A 19153-nucleotide genomic window follows, 5' to 3' on the forward strand; every position below is an offset into this window, starting at 1 on the left:
TTTACTTGTTATTTATGTTATATTTGTTATAAGTTTATAAGTTAATAATTTATATAAAAATTAAAAATTCTCTAATCTAGTTGGTGTCCGTGTGAAAATATCATTTACCATGCAGGGTGACTATAGGGCACAGATATACATATGGGGTACATGCATATTGTTTCAATATTTACCTTCATGTATTGCTCCTGGAGACTGTACAAAAGTACCAGGAGAAATTGGCATAGAAATAGGTGTGGTGGAGCAACTACTTGCTAGTACATAAACACCAGTACTGGGTACAGTCTGCACTCCAGGTGTCGTGGCATTGTGCCCTCCAGGAATGCCTGGCACCTGAGTACTACCACTCACTTGCCCTGATTCGGCCTCCACCTCCCCCTCCTTGCTGCAAGAAGACGCAGAGGACAACTTGTGCGGAACTGTGAGTATACAAATTTTATTGGCAAAATATTGATTAGTACACACCAAAAAACAATATATTTACAATGACAAAAACGTACATTTTTAAGCAATCATGTCATTCTGCCACTCCACAGCCCCAACACCATTGAAATAATTCAAGTACTCGTCTCTTGACAACTTTGCTTGCGTTGATGCATTTCTGGTGTTTAAATTATTTGCCAAAGCTGTCAGACCAATAGGCTCGTCAACAACTTGGCTGTCGTCCACTGTAGCCCCCAGTTGTTGTGTGTGCACCGCTTTTCTGCGCATGTAGTTGTGCAGCACACAACAGGCCAGCACCACTTTGTCAATCTTATCTAGGCGCAGATTGATGGCACTGTGAAAAATTCTGAATTTATTACTCAGAATCCCAAACGCATTTTCAACCACTCGCCTGGCACGTGACAGGCGATAGTTAAAAATGCGCCGTTCCCTGTGCAGTGCCCTTTGTGGGTAGGGTTTAAGGACATTAGGGTGCAATGCAAAGGCCTCATCCGCCACAAAAACAAAGTTCAAACCGTGCTCATTTTCAGTCCGCTCTGGCAGATTCAGTTCATTTTTTTTCAGTTGGTCGTGGAAAAAGGTATTCTCCAGGGCTCCTCCATCTGAAACTCTACCATTTTTCCCAATGTCCACAAATACAAACTCGTATCGAGCATTAGCGATGGCCATTAGAACAATGCTGAAGAACCCCTTATAGTTATAATAAAAAGAGCCACTCTTTGCAGGGGGCATGATTCTGACGTGTTTGCCATCGATAGCTCCACCACAATTAGGGAAATTCCAAAGATCACGGAAATCACGTGCAATATTTTGCCACTCCTCCTTGGTCGATGGAAACTGCAATATAAAAGTATATGCGTATTAATTATCTGTTGGGTTGATTTTAGACCCATCAGCCCTCCCCCATTGCAGCCTCAAAGCTATTACCCGCCTTATCAAAATGACCCCCCACCCACTGGTGTAAAAGTTTAAATTAACAGGCATTGTAAAGATATACATATAGGGTACAGGTATGTGCACAGCTATACATATGGGGGACATGTATGTAATTTCCATATTTACCTTCATGTATTTGTCCTGTAGAACTTGGACGATGGCAACACAGGTGTCTGGTATTATCAACCCCAGCGCTTGAGATGATATTGCGGTGGTGAATCTCAGGTCGGCAAGGGTCCTGCCTGTTGCCAGGTAACGCAGCGTTGCCACTAGTCTCTGCTCTGCAGAAATAGGCCTCCTGAAATAGGTGTCCTCTCTCTCTATTAAAGGGGTAACCAGTGTCAGCAGCTCCATGAAGGTAGCGTCATCCATACGGAGATAATTCCTGAAATCATCAGGATTGTTCTCCCGTATCTCCTGTAGCAATGGCATGTGGGAGAAGGTGTCTCTCCTCAGAAGCCAGTCTCTGGTCCAGCAGCTCCGATTCTTGGTCCTTTTTCTTTTTTTAATAGCCTGCAATCTAATGGCCATAGCAGCCAAAATGCACGCACGAGCCTTCCTTCTCCTCAAGCTCATAATTAAAAAGGCCCAAATGCACCGATAGATGAACGTACGTACGTATATCCTGCACAGCTAGCAATGGATCTGAATAGTCACGGCTCTATTCACTGTACTACACGAACGATTCTTTGTTCCGTGATCACGCCTCGTTTTGGTATGCTCTTTTAATCCAGCCCATTATGATAATGTTGTGTACATTTTTATCGTGCGAATAGCCAGAACGGGAGAGTGTGTACGGTGGTACAATCTTTTTCTTGCGATTGTTTGGACGGGAGTACATCGGACGTCGCAAGTAAAATTGTACATATGTGTACGCGCAGATCGGTCGTATGTTTCGGACGGCCGAACGTGTATTCGGTCGATCGAACGGTCGCAAGAAAAATGAAATTGTAAATATGTGTACCCAGCTTAAGACTAAATACATGTTGCTCAATAATGAACATAAAATATATTTTGTTTGGTTATTTTTATCTGCAGGAATTATCATGCTTGGAATGAGAGTTGGTTTGCTAGAAGGAACTTGGGTTCTAATTATGGTGGATGGCAAGTGCTGGATGCAACACCACAAGAATTAAGTGGAGGTAATTTCTGAATAAACTATAATCTGTAAATGCAACACTTTATTTACATGTCAGTCACAATCATAGTCAGATTAAGGTGAAGGGGTACCCCAGATCTCCCGTTGTCAAGGCCCCCCGGTCAGAGTACACCATACCTCCCAACACGACCCTCTCCATGAGGGACAAAATGCTCTATTTCTGGACTTTCCTCTTAATTATTGATTGCCATCCCCTGTTTTAAACAGGTTAATTGAGAAGAAAGGTGTTTCAACAAAGGTGATGATGATAAATTAAGAGTGAAGTCCAGAAACAGAGCATTGTGTCCCTCCTGGAGAGGGTCATGTTGGGAGTTATGGTACACTGACATCACTAGAGAACAGGCATCCAGAGAGCGGTTTCACACACTCCGGCTCCTGCCGGACAGCGAAATCCCGCACGGCCAGGAAGCCGTGCCGTGCACAGTAGTTGCGAATGGACACTATTGTGTTTATTCACACAGGCTGGCCATGGCCCGGCCGTCCGTTTGCAGCCTGGTCCAGTAACTGGAAGGGACGGCTGCTGGGCTGTGGCCATCCGCTCCATTCTAAACTGATGTGTGCAGCACGGCTTCCCGGCCGTGCGGGTTTTCGCCGCCCGGCAGGAGCCGGAGTGTGTGAAATAGCCCAGAATGTGAGCAGGACAGTGTGCAGTGCAGGATTATCAGGTTTCATGAGCTATTAAGGAGCTTCAAGACCAGATACTGGGTGAAATTTAATACATACCTCCCAACATGACCCTTTCCAGGAGGGACACATTGCTCTGCTCCTCGACTTCCCTCTTAATGTATGATTGCCATCACCTGTGGTGAAACACCTTTCTATAAATCAACCTGTTTAACACAGGTAATGCATATCTCCCAACATGACCCATGCCAGGAGCGACAAACTACTCTGCTGCTGGACTTTCCTCTTAATATATGATTACCATCACCTGTGTTGAACAGGTTAATTGATAAGAAAGGTGTTTCTACACAGGTGATGGCAATCATACATTAAGAGGAAAGCCCAGGAGCAGAGCAATGTGTCCCTCCTGGAGAGGGTAATGTTGGGAGGTATGTTAGTAATGGCAATCATACATTAAAAAGAAAGTGCAGGAGCAGAGCAATGTGTCCCTCTTGGAGAGGCCGAGAGGGTCATGTTGGGAGGTATTAATAACAGGATGAGAGATTCAGAAAGTGAGAGATTTGGTAATAAATCTCCAGTTATTCAAAAGCGGCAATCATTTACACTGCAAAACCAGTTTGATTTTGCATTGTAAAGAATTGCCGCTTTAAAAAAAACTGGCGATTTCTTACCAAATCTCTCACTTTCTGAATCTCGCATCCTATAAAATTTTACCCATAGGAGGGTGGAGAGAGCTAAAGGTGCCCATAGACGGTCCGTTCCCGGACCGTCCGTTCTGTACTATGAGATGCGCGCTCCCGCGCATCTCATCGTACGGTACAAAAAGTATGTGCTGCACATACTTTTTGTACTAGCTGTTCATCGCATCACATCACATTGCATGCACAATGCATGCACAAGGCATGCGATGCGATGTGTACTATATAAGTGCCGAACTGATCCGATGAATGGACCGTCTATGGGCACCTTTAGTAACACAGGGATCCCAGCTTCTTCTCCTTGCTACCTGGGTGTCTGGGTCCTGTGTAACTTATTATATAATAAAAGTTCTATCCTATTGTATTGTTCATTTTTTAAAGTTGTTTATGTCATCTTGTACTACAAAAAATGTTATAAAACAGTTGTCTCTCAATTAGGTGGAGCTATAAACAATACTCATGCATTATTAAACTACTAGTTCAAATTTAATATACACCATTGGTTTAACAACCCATACCACCCAACAAGACCCTTTTTTCAGGAGGTCTGTTATGATTGCAATCACCTGTGCTGAAAGTAAACACCTGCAACTTATAAGTAAATAGATAAACACAGGTGACACCAATCATATATTATGAGGGAAGTCTAGGTAAATTACATATATATGGCTATTGTGTTTTTCATTGATTATAGATCATTGATGGCTAACCTTGACACTCCAGCTGTTGTTGAACTACACATCCCAGCATGTCTAGTTCATCAACAACTGGAGTGTAAAGGTTAGCCATCACTGTTGTAGATGCATATGATGATGTATATCTCATCACATATATATTTTGTGGACCTCCTCCACCCCAATATACACAATGTATTATCATGTTCTGTACCCCCTTTCACATTTTATGTTACTCACCCCCTCTCCTTATATTACATACATAGACGCTGTTGCATACCTTCCAACATGACCCTCTCCAGTGGGACACAATGCTCTGTTTCTGGACTTCCCCTTAATGTAATATTGCCATCACCTGCTTTGAACAGGTTAAGTGATAAGAAAGGTGTTTCCACACAGGTGATGGCAATCATAAATTAAGACGGAAGTCCAGGAATAGAGCATTCTGTCCCTCCTGGAGAGGGTCATGTTGGGAGGTATGCTGATGTATGCCAAACAATGGTATACATTACTTCATACTGGCCTACCTGACCCTCTCCATGAGGAAGAAAATGCTCTGTTCCTGGACTTCCCTGGCTGTCCGATTAAGGGGCCCATTTATCATGGATTGCATTTACAATGCAATCTGGGCAGAATGTTACTGCCCAGGATCACATTGTAAAATGCGATACTATAGGGATTTATCATCTCTGATGCGCTGATCTGGGAGCCGGGGGGGCTGCGCATGTGCGGTTATTGCTAACTCCACTGACCGTGCTGCCCCGGCGGCAGTGCAGTATGGGGCTCATAGGCTACAATGGGCTACCTCCATCTCAGAACGGCGGTAGCCCAGGGATGTGAAGCGCTGCTTCCTGATGTTGATATATCGGGAAGTTTTAAATTCCCCATAGTAACCTATGGGGAATTGGGCAGCGGCGGTAAAGGAGGGATCGCAGGTCCCTCCATGATACATTCTAGTGATACTTAATATTTGCGACTATCACCAGAAAACGGGTGTTTTCAGGAATTTAGCCACAAATATTGAATGATAAATGGGTGCCTCAGCCTCTCCATTCTGTAGCAGGTTGACAAATTTGGAAATAGATGCTTCTCTAACTAAGAAGGCAAAGTATGAGTGCCAGTTTTGTAGATATGCTGTGCAGGAATGCTTTGTGTGGATTTGTAAATTCATTCACAGAATTAAGGCCAGGCCAACAACATTGTAATTAACTGAAAGTCAGATATGAAAGTATAGTGGTACGGGCCGGTACGGCGTACTGTTAATAGATTGGCAGTCGGTACACTGTACCACTCGTCCCGCCTGTCCCACAGCTGCATTTGAAACTTTAAAAATAGTAACCATGGCATAACAGGCTGCTGGTTGGATGAGAATAGCCGGTGATGAGGTGGGGAATCATCGATGTTCCCGACTGTGCCTGTCCTCTGCTTCCTGCCCCAGCGTGCTCTCTCTCCGATGCTTGCGCCTCCCATTTAGATGTGGCGAGCGGACAGCTCTAATTAGTGTGCACCTTCCGACCCCAGTTCCCCCAGTCCCCCACTGGGCATTGATAGTATAGTGGCGTCATGGCCGTGTGTCAGTCTTTGCTGCTACCGGTGAAGAGGAGCCACCCAGCGCCCAGAGAGGGCCAGACCCGGGAGAGAAATCACGACAGTCTGAGGGACCCCAGCATCAGCTCAATGATGGTATCATGTGTCATCTACATGTGGGTAAGGTGATAAATGTATCCACTCCAGAGTCACAGACTGTGACAGCACATTGGTATTTCATACATGGAAATGCTGAATTAGTAAAGGATGGCCTCATGTTTGCAGAAAGTAATGTCCACACTGTGCCCCATGTGTCACCTGCTCTGCTCCCTGTGGCCCCCACTCTCCCCTCTGTGGCCCCACTCTCCCATCTGTGGCTCCACTGTGTCCCCTACTCTCCCCTCTGTGGTCTCACTGTCCTCCCTGTGCCCCCACTCTCCCCAGTGTGGTCTCACTCTCCTCCCTTTGCACCCACTCTCCCCACTTTGTACCCTACTCTCTCCTCTGTGGCTAATATGCCCCTATTAACCATGGCCATGCCCCTTATTACATGTGACCACGCCCACTTTTCATAGAATTCTCGTCTTATTAGCAGTTATTTTATTTAGCCAAAAGTTGCAAGACAAGCTTTATCTATCTACTATGGGGAGGTAATACCATAGGGTGCCGGACGGCTCCCCGATAGTCGGGATTACTCCAACGTCGGAATCCTGACTGCTCCCTCATGGGGGTCCACGACCCCCATAGAGGTAGAATAAACTAGGTGGCAAGGGGCTTCATTGCGCTCCCTCCGCTGTGCAGTCGGGATTCCGACGTCTGAGTAATGACTGTCGGAATCCCGACTGTCAGTGAATTGTACCACACCCATACCATACTTTAGCTCAGAAAGGTGCAGTGAAATGACAGGGAAACAAAGAAAAATGTACTGTGTAATTATAGTATACATACTATTGATTTTACATGTTCTTCTTGCTTTAGACATTCACTGTTGTGGTCCTGCCTCAGTTCATGCCATTAAAGAAGGAGATATCAATCTTGAATTTGATGGCCCTTTTATTTACTCTGAAGTGAATGGAGATATCGTCACCTGGATTTACTATGACAAGCATCTAAAAGAGAAAGTGTTCACTGATATAGAGACAGTGGGCAAAAATATCAGCACCAAGGCTGTTGGTAGTGATGAGCGGGTAGACATAACCGACAGCTATAAATATCCAGAAGGTAAATGAAATCAGTAATTCCTTGAGTAATATATGTGTGAGCGCTTATTAAAATTATTCTGTATTCATACATAGATTTCTTGTCTTTTAGGCAGAAGGTACTGTATTTGCTATTTTAAGTTTTTTTAACAGCTTTCATAGGTATACCATAATCAGTGTAGGTCCAACCACTGAAGAATTGGGTACCGGACGGCTCCCCGACAGTTGGGATTCCGACAGTCATTCCTCCGACATCGGAATCCTGACTGCTCCCTCGTGGGGGTCCACGACCCCCATAGAGGGAGAATAAAATAGGCGGCGAGCGCAGCTCGCCACCGTGCCCACAGCATGGCGAGCACAGCGAGCCCGCAAGGGGCTTCATTGCGCTCCCCACTCTGTGCAGTCAGGATTCCGACGTCTGACTAATGACTGTCGGAATCCCGACTGTCGGGATAATATACCACACCCGAAGAATTAGCTATTACTCCATTAAGCTGTCCCTAAAGAAGTTGAAGATGATTTCCTTCGGTAAAGTGCCTGAAATAGTTCTGAAACAAAAGAATTGCAGTGACATGAAAGCTGTGCTGTAGCAAGAAAGCAGTACTTTTGGATTGCTTGCCTTTTCTTTTGTGCAAGGAAGAATATCAAAGTATATAAGAATCTGCATACCCAGGGCTGGATTAAGCCTTCGGGGGGCCCGGGGTCAATTTAGACAGGGGGGCCCCCTTCCACTTGTCATTACTGGCTGCAAACTCCATGGGAGAATTACACAGAGTAAAGGCAGTATAAACTTGGTCAATGGGTAACTGCTGGGGGGGTTGTTAATATTTTTATAAATATATATATATATATATTACTCCCATTGTAGTCCAATTGAACCGACTAAAACCAGTACAATTGGTACTGGGGTTTTTAGCCTGTACAGACTAAATCGGCACAGTTATAGGCTACACATCTAACGTCTCAGTCAGAGGAACACTGAACATATGAGACACATAGAGACTACTGAATCTTGACCAGGAGTGGTGTTGCTAAGGCTATCAGGAGGTAAAACATATGTACTCATCTAATTCCAGAAACTTCCTAAAACAACTGGTGTTGCTATCTTGTTATTTCACAACTTAAGCAAATCTAGCAGGACAGGCATGCTCTTTAGAGGTTCTAAAATCTCTTTGTAGTTCCTGGTATACTGAATGAACACAGACCATAGGTTATGGTTGTTATTTATCTTGATTTATCCGTGGAGAAAACTCCTTTCCGGAAGTCTACTGTATTGGGTACTGGCCACTGATGTGGCTCCCCTATTTTAATTTTGAACTGTGCTGCAGCCCACCCTCTGCAGCTGCCACTGCATTTAGATTTACATTTTGACTTAAAAAGTACTCATAAGGCCACGAAGAGATGATATCTCCCTGAGGTATATGGTTAGCAATTGAGGATATCTTTCTACAATATAAGTATTTGATATGGAGCTCTGGGCCACATACGGCAGAACATTTGCATTCTTCAGTGCCTGATTAACCAATAGGTGTATAAGGCTGCAGCCTAGAGCACCAGGATAGGCTGTCACCTTGTAGGTGACAGCCTAGGAAAAAAATGAAGGCCTAATTTATTCAATGTATGTTAGCTATCACCCATCCCGATGTACTGTGGGGGGTAAAGTTCTTAAGGTGACTGCCAGATGGCTGTGCCAATGTAACTTTATGTACATTGGCATTACTTCATGTACATACAGTAAATCCCTCATTGTTTGTGCATGCTCTTCTGTCCTGTAAAATTTGTTATACGCAGGATTAAGTGAAGGGACGGGAGATAAGGAGAGCTTTTTGCTACCTTACAAATATGCGCATTCATTCTTTCCTATGGAAAAATCTGCAAGAATTCTGTAAAGAGTTTGCATGTACTCACTTAAAGTTACAAGTTGATACCAGAGTTATAGTTAACTTCCTTACTCTGAATAAGTGCAGATGTTAATTGTATTCAATACTGCATGATTTCACTTATTCCTTCTTGTGTCTGGATCTACTTTAGTAACATTGTACCCCTATGCACTGACATTACTAAGGTATTATGCATATGAAGGACAGGACACTCACCATGTTTTTAAAAGACAATGACAAAATAATAAAGAGATGTTCTACTAAAATAAATGAAATAAAAACATTTGATTTCAGGACACAAATGAGCATATTTTTTTCTTATAAAGATGTGTTTTTAGGGGTTACCAAAAAATGTTAATCATCTACGTAATGTGTTTATAGAGGTATCTGCTACTATCCAGTATTTTTAAATGCTAAAATATAAAATTTACCAAGTTCCTTAACACAAAGCATTCTGGATCTTGGCGCTAGTAGCTGCCACCATATTCAGGTGGCATTAGGCATTGTAGCTTAAGGGCTACACAATGTTTACTGGCCATATCCACACAGTAATTAGCCACTTGTGCAGTAGCACGGCCTAACCCTGAAGTAGAAAAGAAAACTTATTGCATCGATATAATAATAGCGTAAGGATGACTTTTATACTGTAAGTAACATATTATTATGATGCCATTGTCTGAGCAGGGTACATCATATACAAAATTAAAGGTCTGCGCCTGTTAATATTGGCATTGTATTTGAGTGCTTTGTTTCAGAGTTATATGGCAAAACATCCTCCTACCACAGTGGTTCCCAAACTTTTTTGAATCACAGCACCCTAGAGCATCAAAATATTTCCAAGGCACCCCTAGGCCAAATGCTTCTTATCGAGAAATTCAGAAAAAAAATATTAAATTAAGTGCATTGTGTGTATGTCACAGTTATCTGGTGAGGGGCAGGATTTGCTTCTGTTTGTCCACATATATTATGATTGGCAGCCACAAGCACTGGTTTTGCCTGGTACATTGACCATAAATAATATGAATTGATCCTGGTCCACCAACCCAAGGCACCCCTGCAAGTGTCCTGAGGCACCCCAGGGTGCCTAGGCACCCAGTTTGGGAACCACTGTCCTACCATATACAATGCATCACCATTGTGCTCTGTCACAGTCGGTGAAGTTATCTCATGTGACCTGATGGGTGGTCTGGAAACTGTGACAGATTTTTGAAATTTGACTTCTAAGGGCGTGAATAGGGGTAAAATGTTCCACCCAGCAAACACAAGCTAGTAAACTAATAAATAATAGGCCCTAACAACATTTTGGTGATTTATTAGAAATGTAGGTACTGTACAGTGGTATTCACATTTAAAATTTTCCGGGCTCAGCTGCGCTGCCGCAGCGGGTTGTCCTGGAAATTTCCGGGCATATCACTAATATAGAATAGCTGTGCGCCAGTGGTGTTCAGGTGTGCACCACTGGCGCAGCACCTCTAGAGCCCCCCCACACACACACCCTTCTAGTCCCCCCCGTCACCTTCGCTCCTTCGATCGGTATGCTGGAGCTCCGTTGACCCGCCAGCCAGCCAGCCGTCACTCATTTTACAGTGACGTTGGCGGCATGCTCGGGTATGGTCGGCGCGACTCGGGGGGACTCGGGAGCACTCAGGCACCTGAGTCCTCTCGAGCTGCCGCCAACGTCACTGCTGAATGTGACAGGCGGCTTAGGCAGGGGGGACAGCGGCAGCACTGCAGGGAAGCTCCGGCGTACTAACGCCGGAGCGGAGGGGGGGGGCCTACAACTTTATATGGTGGGTTTTGCTGGGGCAGGACAAACCTGCCCTGATAGGTTTGTCCTGCCCCAGCAAAACCCACCACTCAAGGGGTTAATATTATATTGTATTTGACCTTAGAGATTTGTTAAATTACAATTAAAGAAGTACTATACATCTAATACAGCCAAATTGATAGCTAACCCTTTGATTTATGTAGTTAATTCTGAATATTTATAAAAATAGAAATAACTGAACTTTTTAAATGGGACTTATTTCCACTAGAAACTAATATTTGTACAAATGTATTCAGCCACATTTAACCCTTTGCAGTCCAAATTTTATTTTCACCATTCATACAGTGTGGTTTAAATGTTTAAATAATTGTAATTTGTTATTATTTTTAATTCAAAAATAGTCTACATTAAATTTTGAATGATGTCAATGTTTTTATTTCAAAGTGGCTCACCATTGCATCTGCTACTAGCGCTAGGAATGTTGAGCCTGACTAGGCGTTGGACCTGAAAGGGTTAAAAATGTAAAAACAAAATCCCTGTAATCTATTCATATTAAAAGTTTCCTTTGACTAACTGCTGCTCCCTCTCCCAGAATCGGCTAAAGAGCGGTCAGTCTATTTAAAAGCCCGAAAAAAGTTGCTGGAAATGGGGATTGGTAACAGCCTAGAAAAGCGAGGCATTGGAAAGAAACGGCGCAAATACAGAAATCGCGAATCACAACCTGAAAACTCTGATGAGGAGAAGGAGGAATTCGATATTCAAGGGAAATTTGAGCTGTCTTCATCAACAGCATTTGGAGAAGATATAAATGTAACGCTGAGCTTGAAAAATTCCACCAATAAAAAGCAATCAGTACAAATAAAGCTAAGCTCGTCTACGATTGAATACACTCGCAGGCCAGTATCTGAAATATTTTCAGATACATCATCTCTTATTCTGCCTCCCATGAAAGGTAATAGATTATTCTGTTAAAGGTTGCCTACTAATTCAGGATAACCAATACCATACTTTCAAGTTGTGTGGTTGGCAAGTTATAGAATACTGCATGTATCTCATTGGACTCTAGGCACAGCAATGTAGGGTCATCCTTGTAAAATGCAGTGTATATTTGTGGCCAACAGGGTCGAACTGGCCCATAGGGGTAAACTGAAAACCCCCGGTGGTTCCCTATGCCTGGGGGCCCACTCCCTCTTCTAAGGATCAACTTCCAGGCTGTGCACTTGAATTATACATTATACATATGCTACATTATACTGCACAGGACTATGGTGCATTGTCTACAGTACATTGCTGTTATTAGTGTTGTACTCTAAGAATGGCATTTCTATAATGGGTCCACTGCACCCATATACTGTATTATACTTACTCCCCCATATTCGCACATTGTCGCCTCTGCGCTGCAGACTGACAAAATGGACACAGCGGCCATTTCAAAGTAAATTGTGCATGCACACTGAAGATGTCCTTGGGAACAAGGTGCAGGTGCCATGTTCCTGGAGACCCACACAAGAATAATGCCAGTCTACTCACTGTCAGAGAGAATGAGGCCCTACCACTGCATTCCCCAGTGGGCCCTTCATGTCCCAGCCCGAAACTGGTGGCCAATATAATGTAGAACAGGCATGTCCAACGTTGGCCCTCCAGATGTTTTGAAACTACACATCCCAGCATGCTTTGCAATAGTTTTAGCATTCTCTAATAGCAAAACTGTGGCAAAGCATGCTGGGATGTGTAGTTTCACAACATCTGGAGGGCCAACGTTGGACATGCCTGATGTAGAATGACAACCCTAAGGCAATGCAAACCACAACCTGCCATCTTGCCAACCTGCTACTGGTTTGCACACAATGCGCTTACAATTGTTCATAGTACTTTCTGTCTGCTTTCAACACACAATATAAGTAAAATATGTCAAATAAACTGGATCACCTTTTTTGCCCAAATTTAGTTACTGTTTCTTTTGGCCCAATGTGCTTAATGGAAATACAATAGAGGAATAAAGAGCAAAATAACAAATTGTATCATAAAGCTTCCCTACATGGTGCACGTACATGATGAATTTTAGCACAAACATATATTCAGCAAAAAAATGTGAGATTCATTTCTATTACTTTTCTGTGATCTCTTACAAAAGGTATATAATACAGATGTGTGACAAATAGGTGAAAATGGAATTATGAGATCAAGACTTTGGCCCTTATTCCGATCTAAGCGGTAACGGCCGCTTGCGGCCGTTCCGCCGATGTTTTCGCTCTGCGCATGTGCAGAGGGCACTCTGCGCATGTGCAGGCGAAATCACCGCACAATTTTTTTTACCGCCGCAAAGGGGGTGGATAGGGGCGTGAGGGGCTACTTAGCCTCATTTCCCTATGCATACGCCCCGCGTTTCATGGGCGTTCCCATGCAAACGCGGGGCGTACGCATGGTAATGAGGCTGTGACGCATGTGTTGGGGGCGGGCATCTGACATCGCCGGATGTCAGCTGCCCGCCCCCATACATGCTTTCACACGGACATGTGTCCGTGAGGTCTATGGTTGCGGGAGCTGGTGGAGCGTGCGGCCCTGCCTTCGATGGTCGGCGACCATCGAATGCAGGGGGCTGCTCCAAGATGGTGGAGGCGTATCCCCCGCCATTTTCATGCGGACCGCCACATGTCCGCGTACGGACGGCCGTGGCGATCCGTATGGAAGGCGGGGATTCGCCTGCACGGTCGGAGCCGCATATGCGGCTCCGGCCGCACCAAGCAGAATAAGGGCCTTTAATAGGGATATATTTATTATTGGCTATCTACAATAACATTTCATCCTACTAAACTAACCATCTATAATAATGTCCTCTCTGGGAGAAGCCCATGGAGGTGATACATGGACTCGTGATGGGTGTGAACTATATAATGCAATTACTATATGATGCTATCATATTAACCCCGCCCACTTCCCAAAGGCCTGTTATTTCCAGCAGTAGTCTCCCCACTTTACTAAATAGAGTGGGGATGTTGGAGAAGCATCCACTCTCCCTGAAGCCCAGGGGACCCGAATTTTCAGTAGTTTGTAATGAATTTCAGAAGCATTTTTAATATGCGAGAGATTGATTCAGCTGAATACAAAAAAAAGCAAGAAAGGGGTGAATTATGAGTGATCATGGAGGTAGAGCTACACACTTTGAGGCCTTGTCTTGGGTTAACAAACCTGTTTATTGAAACAAACGTTTTACCCATGTCAAAAATAGATTAACTGTATGAAGACAAATAAAGGTGTGTTCCTTTGAAGTTCCAATCCAGATTGACAACATAAAGGCCCTAATTAACTTAAGACATGTGTTTCCTATGTTTTTGTTCCTCCCCATTTCATAGGCTCGTATTTCTACATTCAATTGACCATTTAACCTACACATGAACATGGGATGATCATATTATGTAACCAGCTTGCTTATTCTTCACAGAAAAGGAAATCCCTATATGCATTGCTGCCTCAGACTATGTAGATGAACTGACAAACCATAATCTTATTGAAGTTGCTGCTTTGTGTGAGTTGAAAAATGGAAAGAAAATGCTTGTTCGAAAAGTCATCGTTATCGAACAGCCCCCATTGGGCATCCAGGTAAAGACTTTGTTACTAGTATATAATACGGTCCAGCCTACTGTACATGATACAAAATGTGTTCTGGTTGAATCTACTAGTATGTCCCATGAAGTTCAATGAATGCTCCTAGGTAGTAAGTAAATAATAAACCTACTGCAGGTTAAAATTACGTCTTAGTCCCTATCTGCTCCTACATTCAATTTCTACCTTCAGTCTACACAGCTCCCTCTGACTATATCCAGGAAGTTTGGAACATATTTTGGTTTTACTTTCTGTAAAGGAGTACGGTAATTTAGTCCATCGAGTGGCCTCTAGTGGTCATTGGTGGTACTGCACCTCAAAAAAGTGATGAGGATTTAAGGCCAATACACACGACATTAATGACCGTCGTTCACTTTCTCCCTTCAAGGGGGAAGGGGGAAAGTGAACGGCCACTCTAATTCAGAAGAACGACAACGAACGATCCTGGACTACGGACAATGGACGATGGACGATGTGCTGTACAGTTCGCCCTGTACGATGTTAACGACCATAGCCAAATTTACCTGCATGCATGACCGATCGCTTAGGATGTTAATGATCCGCAGGTACCTGCAACGTCGGTCGTCTTCCGTCGTTGAAAGCATACACAATAGATGATGTAAAATGATCGTTCAGGGTCGTTTGGGGTGGTGAATTATAATGGAATTGTTCATTGGTGTCTGCCTGACATTGTTGTGTGTGTATGGACCTTTAGCCTTTTATATGTAAAGGGTTGAATCTTGCACCGTAGATATACCTAGTAGATATTTTGTTGCAAAAATGCATATGTGTGTTTATACACAGTTATTTCTATATTAGTCCATCTCAACTATAAGCAAAATAAATATATCAGCTGTACATCAGATACACAGATGCCCCATGATAGTACAGAGAAGTGGATTGGCCCAGTTAATGGTAAATACGTACATTGTATAATGTATTGAATTGCTAAAAGGGTAAATAATGTCTTAACAGCATTAGTAAAAAATTTGAAATATATATGGCCATAGAAAATGTAATGGTACACAAGCAGCCTGCATCCATCACTTAACATTGTAGATATGCAGCTCTGCTGCAGTTTTTGCAGTTTTCTGCATTGGTCAAAATGGAAATAATAAATAATTAATCATGGCTTGCTTATATTTAGCCTGCATGCTAATGCAGGTTAAGGGGTCAAAATACAAACAAGTAAACTGTTCATCACCAAAGATATTTACCAAGATCAACAGTAGCCACAAAAGATGTACCCCTTAAGGCCCATACACACTGGGTGACTTTGAGCTGAAATCCGCTCAAAATAGCAAGTGTGAGCGGCTTTTAGCTCAAAGCCGCCCAGTGTGTATGGCCCGGTGATGAGCGGTGAGCGCTGCTGCGTGCTCCTGCATCATCGCTGGGAAAGCCGCTCATTTGCTGGTATTACCAGCAGATTAGCAGCTTTGAGGACGGCTTTGCATAGCGTTGCGCTATGCAAAGCCATATCCCCTCCCCTTCCCGCTGCTTTATCAAGGATGCTTTGATGAAGCAGTTTGGTGAAACGATCGTTGGCTCATAGGGCCACTGTCTCTGTGAAAAACCAGAGCAAGGACAGTCTGGTAGATATTTATTTACTCTGGTGCGGGAATCCTCTCTGCAAGATAAATTACTGATTTTACAATGTCTTACCACTGTTAGACATCTCCCGATGTAAGGTCACAAAAGCCCCGTACACACTAGATGACCTGCACACCGCCGATAACGTTCTGTAACGATATCGGCGTGAGTAAACAATATAGTGCATATACACTGAAGGATAACGTTAACAATATTGTTCAATGATGTCACCGGGACCCTGCTGAATATGTTACATGACCAGCGTGTTCGATCGTTATCGATATGGAGCATACACACTACCCATTTAAAAAATATATATTTCTCAGAAGGGCCCTTCTGAGCAAAAACTTAAAAAAAGATATAGTATAGTGTATGGGGCTTTATGGTCCGTACACACTAGAAGATATTTTTTAATGATATGAACGACAATGATAGCATTCACGATATTATTGTGCATATCCTCTAGTGTGTACACACTATATTGTTAACAATGTGCAGTCCAACCCACCTCCTGTCACAAACTACTGCATGTTCAGCAGAAGCCAGGTGATGTAACTAAATTATATCGTTAGCGATATTGTTCCGTTTCTATGCGGTATATTGTTCGTCCGGGGGCACCACCGATATCGTGAATCGTATAGTGTGCACTCAGCTAAGATTTATGTTATTCTTTATCAACTGTTACTTCTATAGCACTTGAGGTTGAGAAATATCAGACAGACAAATACTGTATCTCTTTCATACCGCATCCTCAAACTGAGTTATTGCCATGTTCATGACGTATCAAACCATGTTGAGGTGCGGTGTGAAAGCACCATTTTAAATTTCCTTGGTCCAGCAAGCTGGGATTCCAACTCGGGTTAAAAGAATGGTTAATACCGGGTCATTGCTGTGCAGAGTGAATGGGTACTCTGGGTCAGGCGACCTGGGTTCCATTCACACTATGGAGGAGGCAGCTGTGCAGTGTGAACGGGTTCCCTGAGTTGGGCAACCCGGGTCCTATTCACACTATGGAGGAGGCAGCGTTTGGAGACAGCTCCAAGTGCTGCCTCCTCCACCGCCCCTGATGATGCTCCACCTCACCTGGTCTGACATTGCTTGGGGGCTAAACATCACACAGACCTGTGTCCAAATCCCGGGTGCATCCTGGCATTTGCCATGTGAAAGGGGTAAAAGAGGTATGAGCAGTGTATATGTTTGCACAGCAATCATTCAGCCACACTACCAACTTTAAAATAAGCTCTTAAGTTTTAACTGGACATATTCTAAAAAATGATTGTATAGTATATATCTGTATTCTTCCCACTCACTGTAAAGGCTGACAGCAGGGAGCAAAATAAACATTGAATATTCATACAAATGTTGTTAAATGTATTACAATCAGTTCCCTTTCCTTAGACTATATTTTTCTTATATAGGTGTACACTTATGCATCTGTAAATTACCCCCTGGAAGTGGAAATCACATATACAAATCCTTTATCTACCTTCCTAAATGATGGTTTCTTAAGCATAGAGGGCAGTGGTCTGATCAGGAAAAAGTTAAAGAAAAAGTAAGTAATTCTGTGGTGTAGAAGACTACATGCAGATCAGGTACATGGAGATTGGGTACATGGAGATCAGGTGCACCGAGATCAGGTACACCGAGATCAGGTACCCCAAGATTAGGTACACCGAGATCAGGTTCATGGAGATCAGGTACAAGAAGATTGGGTACATGGAGATCGGGTACATGGAGATCAGGTACATGGAGATCAGGTATATGGGGATCAGGTACACCGAGATCAGGTTCACAGAGATCAGGTTCAAGGAGATCAAGTACATGGAGATCAGGTATATGAAGATCAGGTACACGGAGATCAGGTTCACGGAGATCAGGTTCAAGGAGATCGGGTACAAGGAGAACGGGTACATGGAGATTGGGAACATGGAGATCAGGTACACCGAGATCAGGTTCATGGAGATCGGGTACAAGGATATCAGGTACATGGAGATCAGGTACACCGAGATCAGGTTCATGGAGATCAGGTATATGGAGATCAGGTACACCGAGATCAGGTTCATGGAGAACTTTAGCAGTTCTCTCCTTACGTACATCCTGGAGATGCTTACATTGTGTGGCTATTCCCTAAAAATGACTGTATCACTACATAAGGAGATCTGTACTAATAACAGCTATTTCTCTTTCTCAGCTTTGAGTGACTAGGAAGGATTGCATTAGGCCAGGCTTCCTATTTGTATTTTGATCTGCCAACAAGGATTCCATTTTATTGCTGAGTAAGAATAACCAATTGTGTTTTTACTGCAGAGTTCCAAAGTTGAAACCCAATGAATCGCGCAGAGTGATGGTAGAAATTACTCCCTACCGAAGTGGCACGAAGCAGCTCATAGTGGATTTATCCTCAAAACACTTTGCAACCATTCAGGGATATCACAGTATAGAGGTGGCAGAAGAGGGGGCAGAGGAAGAAGAGTCTATGACAGTAGAATGAGGTGATAGACAGGCACTCTGCAAGATTTGTATATGAAAAATTGGTATCACAGCGTGTATCATTTTTAACAAATAAATTTTTTTCTTTTGGTGTGATCAATATTGTAAGTTGTCAAAGGCAGGCCCTCTTCCCTATATTGACCCTTATTCGAGCCTCTGTTTTCTCTTCTCCTTCAATGAGTCTGACAATGTTAGTTTACCCATACAATGTATAAAGATTTACGGAGAACTGAATTTAGGGCCTGATTGGGTTCACTGACAAAAGCAAATTCTCTCTCTAAGAGCATAAGCCCCCTACCCCCCCCCCCCCCCCCGTGCACATGGTTTTGACCATTAGAGAGAGAACCAAAATCAGGTACTAATTTGCACACACACACCCCAATCCCAATTCCACACTGCTTGCACTATCAAATAAAGTTACAGTTTACTTCCCCTTCCTCGCATTGTAAACCTACATGGCCGCCATGAGGGGGGTCTGTGGGGACTCGAGTCCCGGGCCCGGCAGACAAGTTCCTGCTGCGGGCAACTCGCCTGATGATCATGCATTGTCTACCTCCTTAA

General features: G+C 43.5%; 1 protein-coding gene across 1 annotated transcript in view; it reads left to right on the top strand.

Moving 5' to 3' along the window:
- Nucleotides 1–18593, top strand: part of LOC146009671 (protein-glutamine gamma-glutamyltransferase E-like) — a 45512-nt gene extending 26919 nt beyond the window's left edge. The window contains exons 8-13 of the mRNA XM_083150128.1: nt 2419–2522; nt 7041–7283; nt 11502–11861; nt 14352–14509; nt 17521–17654; nt 18410–18593. Of these exons, the coding sequence (XP_083006254.1) occupies nt 2419–2522; nt 7041–7283; nt 11502–11861; nt 14352–14509; nt 17521–17654; nt 18410–18593 (1183 nt within the window). The remainder of the gene's footprint in view (nt 1–2418; nt 2523–7040; nt 7284–11501; nt 11862–14351; nt 14510–17520; nt 17655–18409) is intronic.
- Nucleotides 18594–19153: the final 560 nt, after the last annotated feature.

This window comes from Crinia signifera, chromosome 6 (genome assembly GCF_055691185.1).
Source record: "Crinia signifera chromosome 6, ASM5569118v1, whole genome shotgun sequence".
In the NCBI taxonomy this organism is placed as follows: domain Eukaryota; kingdom Metazoa; phylum Chordata; class Amphibia; order Anura; family Myobatrachidae; genus Crinia; species Crinia signifera.